The 15,135-nt window shown below is 40.2% G+C and overlaps 1 protein-coding gene across 1 annotated transcript; it reads right to left on the reverse strand.

The window, feature by feature from the left end:
- Nucleotides 1-2,435: 2,435 nt before the first annotated feature.
- LOC134044361 (cytochrome P450 4V2) lies at nucleotides 2,436-14,285 on the reverse strand. Its single transcript, XM_062493549.1, has 11 exons — nucleotides 14,050-14,285; nucleotides 11,719-11,831; nucleotides 11,033-11,118; nucleotides 10,018-10,208; nucleotides 9,557-9,626; nucleotides 8,445-8,571; nucleotides 6,475-6,666; nucleotides 4,783-4,885; nucleotides 4,336-4,470; nucleotides 3,985-4,164; nucleotides 2,436-2,611 (listed from the first exon to the last, which is right to left on the reverse strand). Exons 1-11 carry the CDS (start codon nucleotides 14,261-14,263, stop codon nucleotides 2,436-2,438), a joined length of 1,587 nt encoding a protein of 528 aa, XP_062349533.1. The 5' UTR covers nucleotides 14,264-14,285.
- Nucleotides 14,286-15,135: the final 850 nt, after the last annotated feature.

A 15,135-nucleotide genomic window follows, 5' to 3' on the forward strand; every position in this document is an offset into this window, starting at 1 on the left:
CATCTTGGCAAAGATGCTTTGTGCATCACTAAACAGGAATTTTTCACATTGCCATCCTCGTGCCAGCATTTGAGTCCATACACTTTTCATAATGAATTTATTATAGTTTTATCCAGTTTTTGTCTCAATTATTTTCTTTACCATATTGGAGAGTATAAGGAAATTATAGGAGATATGAACACATTATATGAGAAGACTAGGGTACAAAAGCAAAGAGCAAGAAAAAATATTGGCCAGTGTATATAAAAGTCATAAAAAAAATATCTTACGGAAAAAAAAGTTATAATTTGGTCTATCTTACAAACTGTTTCCACAAAATACATCCCACAGAAGAAAAGGAATTAATATTTAGTTTTCATTTGTCTTGAAAGTCCTCAACTTAAGCACACAGTTTAACACATGAGGTAGCTCTCCAGGTTTCAACTCTATGCCAAATCTCCTGAGAAAACATATTCTAGATGCTAATCTTATTTACCTTGAAAGTTCACACTGCCAAGTACCTAAAAGCATGAAATAAATTAGCTAAAATTAAAATTAATTCAGAGTCTCTTTGGAAAATATGTGACAAGTGTATTATATGCATTAACATATGAAGGTGGTCTCCAAGGTTCTCATTATAAAGAAGACAGTGTTTAGATTCAGCCCTGGAAACTGAAATTCTTTTTATTTTACAGCAATGAAACCTATCTTTGAAAAAGAAGGCTGAAGAATGCAAGTATTACAATTACTAAAGACTTTTTTGTCTTAATGGTAAAATAAAGGTAGTGATTATAGACTGTTTATCAAGATCTGTGATTTCATTTATGCAAACTAATCAGTTAAACACTGTCTTTTTAGAAGATCCTCAGAAAATGTTAAAAACTAGGCTTATCAGAAGATAGTAATTTGGCAGGTTCAAGGAAACCTCTAATTTATTTTCAACAAATGGAAATTTTTTGTCTTTATTATGATATTATGCAAAGTACAGCAGTATCCCAGGTATTTAGTGACCAAATGTTGTTAAACATTTAGGATGCATGTAAACAGGAGAAAAAAAAACTGTAAATGTCAACAAAATGAGTAAAAACAGATTACTCCTTTCTTATTTTGTAACACATTAGAGTGGAGCAGTCTGTATTTGTTATATCAGCTCTGACATCGTTGCTCACCCAGTCCCCCTCTGCAGGTTGCCCACAGCCCACGAACAACCTAAAGGCAAGAAGAACACACCAAAAGCCCTCACTGCCAAGTGGCAAGAACAATGAAAGACACAAGTGTGGTTATTAGTGGGTTATTGCCCCTCTTTGCATAGCACCAGGCATTGTGCTGGAGCAGCGTGCACCAGCCAAAAGGAGCCCCAAAGCACAGGCACAAGTAAAGCCAGAGGATCTCAGCTTGGTTTAGCACCAGCTTTTACTTCAGACCTTGCAAAAATCGTGGAGAATCTGTTCTCCAGCTGTATGCCCTGTAGCAGATTTGGACCTGTCCTGAAGGTACCAATCAGAAATTTTCACAGGTACTTCATTCCATCACTGTAAATCCTCTTCAACATTAATTAGCAAAAAAACTCTGTATGTTGTCTTCAAGCCACTAAGAGGCAAAAGCACACTGGCTCATTGTTTCAGCTTTGACTAGCACAGTAAAATCTAGTTGATCATCACCCTAGAGGAACTGATGCTAGGAAATAATTATTCATCAGCAATTTACCTGCACATAAGCATGCAATTTCAACAGATAAAATTTCTATATTGAGGCATAGTAGCAGTTTATTGTCAAAGTTTGTAATAATACATTGCTTGTGTCATTATGAAATCCTACGTTTAATTTGCATACTGTCTCATTCCTGGTATGGTTATACAGATTAATGCTTTTGGTTCAGTTTGCTAAAAAGGTAATTCAGAGCACTCCCTTCTTTCAAACTTTTACTCAAACAAAAAAAAAGTAAATGTTTACCAACATGAGGAGTGAATTTATTAGAGATTTTTGCTTGATCTTTAAAAAGGCTGTCATCACCAAAACAAACCCAAATGTGCCACAAAGAAGGATTATCATTTGCATTTTTTTAGAACCAATGAAACCTAAAAACCTTAAAAATACTTGAGACTTCCAGCTACTTGAAAACGCTATGGCATGTAAGCTGATCACTTCATCACAGGCATTGCTGTTGTTATTACCATAGCTAAAGCTTTTGTGGTACTGCGGCAATAGATTAGCTTCATCTGAGCAGATAAGGCACTAAAATTTAAGTTTCAAAGACTTGTGTTTCAAAGATTAATATGAAGTTCACAACTGCTATAAAAGTAGAGCAATGAGAACTATTTACTACATCTTCTCTTAAAAAAAAGTAACAAATAGTTTTAACATATTGCTGGGCTGACATCAAAATATTTGATTTTAAAATATGTCTCAGCCTAAGCAGATTGAAAACTTTTGGAAGTAAACTCTTGAAATTCCTTTCATGCTGAATCAGCATTTGGTCTCCTCTTCAGTTTAATCCAGATGCCTTTATTTGGACGAAGAATCAATTCTCCACATAAACCAAGCTCCTCTGGCTTTTGACATGATTCCACCCAAAAGCGCCGCAGGATGAGGGCTAGAAGAGTTTTCTCCTCCATTTGTGCAAAGCGCTGACCTGTGAGTTACAGGGCAGATAAATAAAATAGTTATTGTCAGGTTGCATCAATAGCTGCTGAACACGCATGCTCACAGGACTTAAGAACTGAACTAGCTTTAAGCCAAAATCAAGTTCTTGTGGATACAACTAACACTAGCACTTTTCCCTACATGAAAACTCTGGACTTCTTGGGATAATCCACAGTATGTCCTCCTTCCCTTAGTACACAGAACTCAAACAGCAACATGGAAACAGTCACCCCTCTATATGGAACTACTACAAAACACAGCCTTGTCATGTATCTTGGATGGATGGACTAGGCAGGGAGGATGGACAGCAGACCAGAGCAGAAGATGCAGCACAGGGACTGTGGGGAGGGAAAATATCTCATGGTTCCATATATGCGGAGAGGAGCAAAGGAGATGCAACTGCAATGCAATGACAGACAGACATTGCTTCAGTGATCATTAAGCCTCATAGACACTGACAATTCAGTAGCACAGAGAACAAAGTTAAATTTATAATTCAGAGATAGGTGAATGAGGAAACATGAGAACAGAAAAATGTGACGGAAAGCAAACCAAGTGCCACAAAAACTAAAAAATGGAGACAGGACACAAAACACAGTGCCTGAGAACTTTTTATGTTCTCCCCTCTGTATTGTGTACACAGATGGAAGTCCATACATATGTACACACAATGCACTTCTGCAATGATACTAATGAACCACCTCTTTCTGCACATGTTCCTGCACACTCAGGAACTCAGGATGGATGTTCCCCATCTGCACTTAAAATCAGTACAAGGAACAGTCTTTTCATATGTTCTACAATATAAACAACACTGCCTCTACTTGAAAAACAGATAAATGTCAAACGTCTCAGTGGTATCTGAAAGCACTAATGAGTTCTGGGATGACAGAGAAAACACCAAACCGACTACAGTGTCAGAAATAGGGAAAGAACACATCAGTTGCAGAGTGCATATTTTGGATATCCAGCTCAGAAGCTGAGAGAGACAGATAAGGTGTTTCCAGAGCAAAGCAGGTGCAGGACATGTGTCTCCTCTCGTTCTGTGTTGCTGACACCAAGGATCAGAAATTTGGAAGCAATTATGTCCTAACACAGGAGCCCAACAACAGGTTGCCAGGCTGCACAGCAGAGAGGAAGAAACATCAGGATGACAAACAATGGTCCCTAGGAAGAAAGGAAATCCCTCAGAAGAAACAAATGGGGCAGCTCAAATACTAGGCTTGCAGGGCACACAGTGCCGAGAATGCAGGGGTGGGGAGTGAGGAAGAACACTATACAAACAGTACTCGTTGCTGACTCAGTTATCACATTCAAAAGCAGAATTGTTACATAAAAAGGGCTTCCTCTTCAGATACATACCAATGCAGTTCCTGGGACCAGCTGAGAAGGGCACATAAGCATATGGGTGCCTTCCCTTACAATTTTCAGGGAGGAATCGCTCAGGCCTGAACTCCTCTGGGTCAGGGAAGAACTCAGGGTCTCTATGCAGGGCATAAGTTAAAACAAGGACATTTGCACCTCTTGGTATCTGATGTCCCTCTAAAGAGAAGAGAGAAAGGGAGACGAAGAGTCAAAACAACAGCAAACAAGTGACTTCCTATACACAACAGAACAGCAAAAAATAAAACAATGCTTCCCTTTACTTCGGAAGCATCTCCACTGCAAAAATGCTAACACAAGGCAAAGTGACAAACACAGAACACCACTTACTAATACAACAATCCTCTCTCAAGGTACGGGCAAACAGGGGAACTGAAGGGAAGATACGAAGAGCTTCTTTCACAACACATTCAAGGTATCGAAGATTCTTCAAATCATCCGTTGTAACTGAACGTTCAGTATTGTCTGTCCAAAAACAAACAGAGGGATGACCAAGACCAAAACTCCCCATCTTTGGCTAAAGAAACTCATCCTGGATCCCCCCAGAAACTCTTATCATGCACCAAGACTACATACAAGAAGGTGTTATGCTGAACATGCGTATCTTGCCCCAAAGACATAAGGCTGGTTGCATACCCATCCCAACTACCTCTAGCTGCTGAAAGCTGCAGAAGGGCCACAAGACATGCTCTTAAATCCCCTTCTACTTCTAGGCTTTTAACACATTTCCACTCACAAATGCAGGAAAACTTCAATGAAGTGGGAATGGACACTCACCAAACACCTCATCCAATTCCCTGTGAACCTTCTTCTGAACTTCTGGATTATGTCCAAGCAAGTACAAGACCCAGTTCATAGCAGCTGCAGTTGTATCATGGCCCTACAGGTCCAGATTAACAAAGATAAATACTTAGGTGTGCAGATAGCATGAAAAGTGAGACCTATTAGTCCCATGACCATGACAAAAACAAGAATCAAGAGTGAATAACTCTATTCAACACACTAAATATCAAGATAAAAGGTGATTCATGATTGTGTTGACAAAAGGATAAAGTACTGAAATAAGCCAAGACAAATCCCTCTCTTCTGATTCTCAGGAGCTGCATGAACTGTCAGTGTCTACACAATGAGTCAGATGTATATTCATCTTTTTCATTACTGTCCAGGCAGCATCTGGGGGGGGGGAGGGGTGGAGGGGCGGGCAATGACTATCACAGGAGAGATACCATGGACACAACTTTACAAACTTTGTAATCTTTACAAAACTGTCTAAAAATGGTCTCAACAACAAAAAAGTCCACCACAGGAAAAAAAAAAGGGAGGAACAGAAAAGGGAGAAGTTGCGCAAAAAAGGGTTTTGGTACTGAAAAAGCACACTTCTGGTGAAGTTCAGGATGCTGCTGTAGACAGAAATGGCAAGATGAGAGGAGGTTTCTCTAGGTTACAACAGTATTAATATGATTCTATGAATTAAGCTCTTCTGAGACAATTCAGGTCCATCTAATGGAAGTGTGTGGAAAACTCATGAAAATCTTCAGATCTTCCCTTATGGAATCAGACAAAAAGAAAAGCCTCAAAGACAATCACAGGGATGGGACACCTCTCCTATGGAGACAAGCTGCAAGAGTTGGGTTTGTTCAGCCTGGAGAAGAGAAGGGAAGACCTGATTGTGGCCTTTCAGTACTTAGAGAGGACTTATAAAAAAAAAAAAAAACAGGCAGTGTGACTTCTCACATGAGCAGTCATTCAAGTAGTAGGACAAGAGGGAATGATTTTCAACTAAAAGAGAAGAGATTTAGATTAGATGTTAGGAAGAAATATTTTTACTCAGAGATTAGTGAGGAATATGTTGCCTAGAGAAGTTTTGAATGGTAGGGATGGGGCCCTGGCAACCTAATCTAGTTGATGACATCCCTGCCCATGGCAGGACGGTTGCAAATAGACGATCTTTAAGGTCCCTTCCAACCCAAGCCATTCTATGGCAAGTTTCTACAAGACAAAGCACTGATGCACAGTAGACAACAGAACCAGAAGACCGTAGCCAATGTAGCAAGGAATAAAATATGAGAAGACATGAAAAAACGCAAGTCAAAACAGTGAAACTAGAGCTTACTTCAGTGTTAATGAAATTTGCAATGAAAGGCAAGAGCCCATGGTCCATGTCAGCCATTAAGCTTTCATTTCTCACATGCTTTCATAAGTAGACTCTGCTCACATAGGCAGGGCCTCCCACATATGCATCGTCCAAAATTTTTCCAGGGCATACCAATGATACAAACACTGAGATTTTCTCTTAAGCTTCTGGGGCTTAAATAATATGCTAAAAGCAACCTCCTGAACTAAGACAAAAGTCACCACCTGCAAGTTCTGAATCTTGGGTTTGGAGGAAAAAAAAAACCAAAAAAATCGCAGCAAACAAAACCATCCAAAACAACAACAACAAAAAAAATCAATTAGTTACTTGGTTACCTCAAACATAAAAGTATCCACTTCCTCACGAATGTCCCTGTAGCTCAATTTTTTCCCTTCATCATCTGTTGCATTCAGCAGCATGTCCAGGAATGCTTTTCTCTTTTTGGAACCATTTTCTTCACAGTTGGAATCATTATCATGTTTCTTCTGCTTGGTGCTTTTAAGTTCTTCAGCTTTTTCTGCAATGACCTGAGATTAGAACAATTACATCAAATATGATGAATTCAGCAGAAGCCATCTGACTCATACAGTTTTGTTCTAATTTATCAAAACAACAACATCCATCTGTAGCAGTCTGCATGAGCTAGTTAGCACAGCTGCCAGGATTAAGTAATGAAATTTAACTGACTTTTTGTATTAGTGAATTATGACCAACCTGTCTTGCCCCAAGCAATAGAATAAACCATGAACAGCCTTTGTGCGATCAAGAAAATTGATAGCCAAACTACATAAACAACTTGGGGGTCATCAAGAAGTATAAACATATCTAGAGTATTTGGAACACACCAATCATGAATGCAAACAATGGCAACAGCATACCAAAGAAATCACCACAGTGTGAACACAATCACAAATAACCACTTCTCAATCCCATCTGTGAACTAAGGAAAGATCTCACTCACAACCTCCAAAAAACTCAGGAAACTGAAGAGAAACCAGGGCATCCCAGAACCCTGCAACAAGGCTACGCACAGTGTCACTGAACCCGTTACATTAAAGCTTCCCAAATTTTCTCCAGTATGACAGGAATGGCTGGATTTCCCTTTTTCAAGTCAATGCACAGACCCAGCAACAGATTTAAATAAATTTCTTACTATTGCCACTGTTGATGCAAAGCCAAAACAGAACTCTTCAATAAACTGGCATTGCTCTTAAAAATACCCAAATAATTTAAAAGGGTGTAGAGTATGCAATTCTGTTTGGAGGAATCAATGAATGGAAGAAAAAAATACAATCCCATAGACACATTGTCTTCCTCACTCAACATGCATATGTGTCACATAACAACCCATCTTTCATCTCAGTGCTTGCTGTCAGCACCTGCACCAGGTGCAATTATTATTTACGGTCCCTCATCTTCTAAGATTTGGCTTCTTATATTCAGTGCACCAGCCCAGCATGGCAAGAGTGCAAGTGTTATCTTAGGTCTTCTTAAGAGCCTTTTTCATGACTCACTGCAGCAACTTCCAATAAAAGGAAGCAAAAAAACCAACACAGAATCAGTGTGGCTTATTATATGCAGCCAAAGTTCAAAGCTTATTTCCTTTGTCAAAGACATTGATACAATGACATCATGGGGTACATGCATAGAGAAATCAGCCTCTCTGATAACATCCTAATAGTAGAGTAGATTTGGGAGGGCAAACTTTGGCAAGAATAACATAGCAATTATTTGGTGAGAGAAAGGGCTGTTACTTCCACAGTCTAACAAGGTGAGAGAACATATTATTTTATGCCAAGTGAGTGATGCATGCCTAATGATTTCTATATCAAAGAGCCTTACTGCTGACGTGGGGACCTGAATGTGATCACTCCTCTCACGAGTTCTGTTCTGAATAGGGGAAAATTAATACAGCCTTCAGTTTTGGAGGACTGAACCCAGCAGCACTACCATGCAGAGCCCTATGTTTACTGCTCCAAACTTGGCAGTGAGCCATTGGAAGTGATCCAGATGTGGAGCTTTTCAGGCAGAACAGGAGTTCAATGAACTTCTGTTGTTTCAGTTGCCAAGGACCTGTGAGTTCTGGCACCCCCTTGGAGTAGTCTACTTCCTTGTTTAAATTCAACAGAGATCCTGAAAGGGAAGTCAGCTCTTGTCTTCTTTTCAGGGAATTCCTCAGTATCCCAATAGAGAGACAGCATATCAAGGAGGCTGAACCTCATCCCCATTTTGAAGATCTGATGGCAAAACTGATCCAAAAATGAAAATTATCATTATAAATAATATATTTTTTAAAAGACTATACTGTATCTGTAAAATTGTGGAGGATGCTGAGGTTCCTCTTGTGCTCTCTGCCTTCTTTGAACAACATATATAAAAAATCAGGCCAAAGCCAAGGGCTCATCTGTCGCCGTTGGATTAGATCACCCATCCTAGGAGCAAAACAATTATATTATGCAACATTATTTGACAAAAAATACCAAATTATAACACATTTCAAGAACAAAAAAAAACCTTTTATGCACCCTAATGAAGTAGAACTTTACATATTGTGTAGGTTTAAACCCATTATTTGAAAGGAAGGCCATTCACATTTACATCTTGATTTTACACCATCTTGAAATTTCTGTTACTTATCCCAGCATAACCATGTTTTATATCTTTAAGTATTGATCTCTGAGCAGGACAGCATATTCTCATTTAGCTGGAATCCTCTTGAAACAGCCCTATTAAGTTATCCAGTCCAGTCACACTGCACTTCAGCAAAGCATTGACAGTGTTGTAAAGGCTACTCACGACAGGCCCCCAAAATATCTGCCCCAAGAATTCAGTTTCTTGAGAGCATTGCATTCCCACTTGAATGCCCAGACACCAGACCAAACATAAAAGTACTTAAAATGTATTTAAAATGAACAATAGGAGACTTCAAGTATACTCAAACACAACTGGAGTACATTTGGAAGGGCTGATTGCTATTGCTATTCAGCTCTTGCACATGCTTTAGCCACAGAGGAGTAATTATTACCAACTTCAAGCACACTTGTGGTTCAATTTGGAAAAGGCCAAGGAACCGATAATAATCAAACCCTTCAGAGCTACCCCTGTTTTGTATCATACCTGTCCCAATAAGTTCCATCAACAGCTAGGAGTGAGATCATAGAATCACAGATTCATTTTGGTTGGAAAAGACCTTTTAGATCCTTGAGTTCAACTGTTAACCCAGCCCATTGCTACACCATGGCCCTAAGTGCCATAGGAACATGTCTTTCAAACACTTCCAGGGTATTTAGTGACTCAGGGTTAGTGTGTTCCAGTGCTTTACATCCCTCCCTCTCTGACTCCCTGGTCTTGCTGCCTGACACCAGCAGCATTAATTACAGCTCAACTACAAAGTAACTAAGGAAAACCTGTGTTTACCTGTAGATAGCAGAAACATAGTCAGAATCCTTATTCTTCTGGGCACCCACATTCCTGCCCATTGCAGTTTCTAGGAGGAAAACACCAACATTTCACAAGTGCAATATGAAATGCAGTGTGCACAGTAAGTTGCTACTTCTCCCAGCTTCTATCACCACACCATCCCTTTGACAAGTGAATACACTTATCCCTTTGCAGGGAATGAGTTTTCTTTGTATTTCCATGCCCAGGAATCCTGCTCCTCAAGACAACCTCATTTCAGACTGCTACCTCTGTCCTGCCAGTCCCAAAATTCAGCTGTTCAGATGAATGTAGTAAACTCGGAGAAAAGCTGGGAAGGATGGAAATGTATTTAGAAAATATGCAGGGTCATTCCTCTTCAATCATCTTACACTAACTGGCACAGCTAAACTCATGATCTTCTGCATCATTTACAGTTTTACCACAGTAACTGAACTTACCACAAATGATATCAAGGGCACATAGAGTGATGTCCATAAAGACATTAAATGGCTCTTTGTCAACATGCTTCTCAAGTTTCTTCACCAAAATATTTCCTTGCTCATTCATGACCTCTAGAAAGTCATTCAAGATTGCAAAGTGGAATGTGGGAGTTATCATCTTCCTCCGTGAACGCCACTTATCTCCAGTGCTATAAAATTAATGGGGAGCATGAAGGTTAAAAAATTCCAAGTCTAAAATAATATCTTCACCATTACAGGAAGTACACAGTAAATACTGCAGCCTCGAAGGGGTTGACACACTGCAGATGTCTCTTCAAGCTGTTCACAGCACTCCACAGAAGGAACAAATGGAAATATTTCTCACCTCTGCACCCTGCTACTGCTATTTACTGCCTTCCTAAAGGCCATGAACCAAACTCAGGATAAAATGCATGCCTCATCCTCTCATACGAACTTGCACTTCCCACACCACATGATCACAGCTGGCTTTTACAACACCATGGTCCCATCATAAAACATGAGTCCACCTCTGAGGGCTCCAAACAAGCAACTGTGTTAACCACTAACACGGGGATTGACCTTTTTTTCAAAAATGCAGAAGAGGCTCAAAGATACCAAAGCCACTATATACTTACCTTGTTCTGACTCTTGAATATCTGCTTCATTCAGACCAATCCTTCCTTTGCCCTTCCAAGACTGGAGGACACCAAGCCTTTATACCACTGCTCCTCTCTCTCTGATTTGTGGTCCTACCCATGCTCACTTCTCATGATCCCCTACTTCATGAATGAAATGAAAGAAAGGGTGCAGATGCTCTCCAATCCTACCCCAAAGCATCACCAATCTCAGGCCTATCCTACTGGTCTGCAGTATGACCAGCTGAGATAAGCAATGCACACAATCTCTGCCCAGAAACACACACAGCATCTCTGCCACTGAGACCTCTTCTTATCATATACCTTGCAAATTTCAAAAAGACAGCAGTGCACCTGCATTTTGTTACACATTATACCTTGTCAGAAGTCCAGTGCCCAGCCATGGATGCAGGAATTTGTACAGGTATGATTTTTCTATATGCTTTGAACTGTTCAGGATAACCTGTCAGAAAAAATTAACAGAGAGGAAAAAATATTATTTGTTAGATGGAGAGAGATTTCTTCACCATTTCTTCAGTAAACACTCCAACAGAGAAACAACACTGTCTTTACTAGTTCAAGGACAATCCCTGTCAGCAGCAAAGCTAACAACTATATTTCGTGTCATCAAAACAGACCCACCAAGTTTTAATGCAGAAGTCTGTCAAAGAGACACAAGCATTGCAACCCGAATTTCATAATGTTCTATCCTTATTTCAATGGTCCCATCTTCCCCTCTGTTTGCTTGTTTGTTCTGATCTTAGGAACAGAAGTTTTCACATATGTGAAAACAAAGCTAAAGGTGATGCTTCTTTGGTGCTTTCATTGGCTGGTCATCTTCAGTATTCCCCACAAACCCCTCTGACTAGGCCTTTTTATATTCCTTTACTTTATGCCTTTGTTTAGCATAAACTAAACAAAGAAGACCACTAACTCAGAAGACCATCCCAAAGCTAATAAGTCCAAGTCCTTCTTAACAAAAATTATGTTGAGATAATAGAAACTAACAGGTTGGACACTGCTCTGCATGACAGTAGACTGGACAGGAGACCAGCACACTCACCTCCACACTGTCAGGGTGATACAAAATCAAGACAGGCAGTGGTCCTACCCAAAGTTTGAACAATGGCCAGCTTCTGAACTCTTCAGCATAATGCTGTAGCTGTTTAAAAAAATCTGAAATATAAAATCAGAGTAGAGCTTCAACAAGGGGGATGTACAAAATAAGCAAGGCTTCTGTAATTAACTCTTTTGCACCACATGCTCTACGATTTTGATTTTGTTGTCATTTTAACCTGCTGCTGTGACCAAGCAGCATATTTTGCACCTAAGGATTTTACAATTCACGTGTCCTAATCTCTTCAGGCACAGACTTACAGCACCATTTATGCCACCAGTGAACCTGAGGGATACCACTGCAGTCCAGCTGCCAGGTGGACTTCATACCAGTGAGCTCAGCAACCCAGTAAATTCTCCTCCCATACTATTATACAATTATCCAGTCAATGTCTTGTCAATTCAGCTACATAGAAAGCATAGGAGAGAGCAGAACCTGGCAAGGGTAGAAGAGTAGATGGACTTTGATTTGATTCAAAAAGGTCTTTGATACTGTCTCATCACAGAGGACAATCAGGTTCATTCTGCAATATTAGAGGTCAAGAATTGTTCAAGGATTAAACATTTCTTTGCCCTTTCAAAAACAAGCTTAAACAACAAATGACACCTTTACAAGCCTCTGCAGAGTTAAAATTTAAGGGTTCCCAAATACAGAAAAAAAAAAAAGAAAAATAAAATAAGATGCCCAAATACAGCTTTCCCTAGTCTTATGAAAAGTTCTGACACCTCATCTAACACTATTCAGTGTCAGATTATTTTGCTATTTTTAAAATATTTTTCCTAACATTGCCATGAATAAAATAGCACTTTTTCAAGCAATTGTCTGTCAAAACCAATAAAAAAATCCCCATCATATGAAAAGTTACTTTCCTTTCTGTCATAGAAGCTTACCCTTTTTAAAAGTTTTTTTGGTGATATTTTTAATGGAAAGTATTGTAAACCACAAACTTCACACATTTTTACATAAATAAACAAGAGCAAAGATGGCTGAACATGGGAACTACGTGATTCCTGCTAACAAATGAGATTAGGGACTGCACAAAACATCAGAGCTCACATCAAATTGCTTTCTGGAGATAGAAGAAATGTTCTGGTTTGTTTTGGGTTTTTTTAAGTATATTTTTTAAAAAGAGGATAAGAAACAAAATTTAAAAAAGATTCATCTCTCAGTCCAGCTCATATAAGCATTCCGTGATCCTCCTACTGCCTCCCCAAAATCAGCTGGTGAAATCTGCTGCCCTCACATACACCAGAGATTTGTCTCATTGGTACTTAGGTATGAGACTGGATCCAGAGGAAAGATATGACAGTGTGCCTTGTGAACAGAGGCACTGTGTCTCAGCAGTGGTCAGCACTGGGCAATCTGTATTCCAATGCTGTACTCACACTTGACTTCACCAAGCTCCCATGACCCAGTAGTCTCTTCTGACAGCATGCACAGCCACACGTGCACAGAGCAGAGCTGGCATACACAGGCATCACAAGCACATACAGAGTGTGGGCCACTGGCAGCAGACTCAGCAACACTTTTCACACCACAAACTCCGTAAGAAATATGTTCCTGTTAAAAAATGAGTATCAAAGGGAAAGACAACATCTAGCACATTACTGCTCCCTCATGCACCCGGCAAAAGAAGGCAAAAAGAAGGTCTCATTAATCAGTTCAAGAACAAAAAAGATTTGCTTTTGAGGGATGTACTATAAATGCTCAGCAAGTTCTTTTGCATGTAATACGTAAATCTAAGTCACAGATGATTCTGGAAATAAGCCCAGGTAAAAGCAACTTGGAATGCTGAAGTCCCTTGCATGTGCCTGCTTGGAGGAAGGTAATTGTTTCAAGTTTTGTTTGGATCAGAACAAAAAGTGATGAGAACACAGTGCTTAACTTTGTGAACCAGCACTTCCTGCGAGAGCCCGCAGCACGCCCCCCTCCCACCAAAACACATTCCACAGCGTTCATGCTCCACCCTACCAACAACCTAACGGTCTGAGCCCAGCAGCAGCTGCTGTCAGATTTAACCTCTAGTTAGTCTTTGATACCAATAATAATGACACTTTTATGAAGTTTCATCCTCTCCTCTTCGCTGCCCACACCTCACACTGTTTCCCTCTGCAGACTGCCTAGAGAGACCTAAAGGCAAGAGTACAGCCTCTGATACCCCACTCTCCCCTTCCCCACAGCTCAGCCACACGAGCACCTCGCCACCACTGGCCCCTGCAGCAAGCCCCAGGCAGTGCAGGGACCTCACAGCTGGGCTGCAGTGTGAGCTGGCATTACCTTCTCCATTGCGCTCCAAGAGGAGGGCATTTCCCAGCACAGGATAGCAGGGGCTGATGCCCGGGACCGAGCTCACCATCCGCCACCGCCTCCAGTATTCCATCAGGGAGGGCAGGGACCACACAGTCACGATCGTCAAAAGCAGAGCAATGACCCCAGCTCCCCAGGGCAGCAGCTGGGGTCGCCCTGAGAATGCTTCCACGACCTCCATCATCACCTCTCAGCGTCCTGCTCTGAGCCTTGATCCCTGCTGCCAAACTGGTGCTGCCTGTACCCAGCACTGCAGCTGCACTAAGCCAAGGGTGCGGAAAAGTTGGCCAGCAGAGCAGGAGGCGGAGCTACCACAAGGGCCACTGGTGTAGCTTCTTGCCAGGAAAATAATCAGAGTTAAAAAAAACTCATATGGAGAGGACTTCCTGCTAGCATTTCCGGGTGGTTGGTGAGCCAGAGGGAACAGTGAGGAACGACCTGCCTGCCCTCCAAGTGAGGAGCAAGAACCTTATCTGCAGGCCTGTGCAGTACCTCAGAAGGAAAAAAAAAATATTACCATCAAGAGAAACAACACATTTTGCTGCTTTGGGGTAGGTGAGGTTTCTCAATATCATTGTTGGAACCCTAGAAACTGAGAATTTTAGCCTTTCTGTGATGATGAGCACTGACCCTCAAAAAACACTACTTTTGACCTATGACCATAGAGAAGGCTTCCAAAATTAAATTATAAAACTAAGATTATGAGTGTGTAGATTGAATAGAAGTGTGTAATATCACGTGGTGGAAAATTTAAAGTTTAAGATTTTAGAATATAATAAGTATGAAACAAAAAAGAAGTTTTAGGGCTGAGGTATGTCTTTCTTCTTCACTTTCTTCTTCACTTTCTTCTTCACAGGTCTAAGTAATTTTGTTTGATTAGATAGAAAAGTCCTCATTGAGGGCCACAAGTGGTTGGTTATTAGGTTAAAAATAAAAATAATTTAGGTTTATAATAATTAAATATTATTACATTAATGATTTAATTAATAATTTAATACTTTACTATTAATAATATTATTTAATAATAATTTATCATTTCTTAAACTGTTAACCCTC

This window comes from Cinclus cinclus, chromosome 5, assembly GCF_963662255.1.
Source record: "Cinclus cinclus chromosome 5, bCinCin1.1, whole genome shotgun sequence".
NCBI classification, from domain to species: domain Eukaryota; kingdom Metazoa; phylum Chordata; class Aves; order Passeriformes; family Cinclidae; genus Cinclus; species Cinclus cinclus.

What these genes read in the sequence shown, in the direction of transcription:
- LOC134044361 (XM_062493549.1), bottom strand. Translation starts at nt 14,263, where the DNA reads ATGATGGAGGTCGTGGAAGCATTCTCAGGGCGACCCCAGCTGCTGCCC. An exon ending in GGCACTGGACTTCTGACAAG is followed by an intron (nt 10,209 to 11,032) that starts GTATAATGTGTA and finishes TTAATTTTATAG; the next exon opens with CACTGGAGATAAGTGGCGTT. An exon ending in GGAATTGGATGAGGTGTTTG is followed by an intron (nt 4,471 to 4,782) that starts GTGAGTGTCCAT and finishes GTTTTTGGACAG; the next exon opens with ACAATACTGAACGTTCAGTT.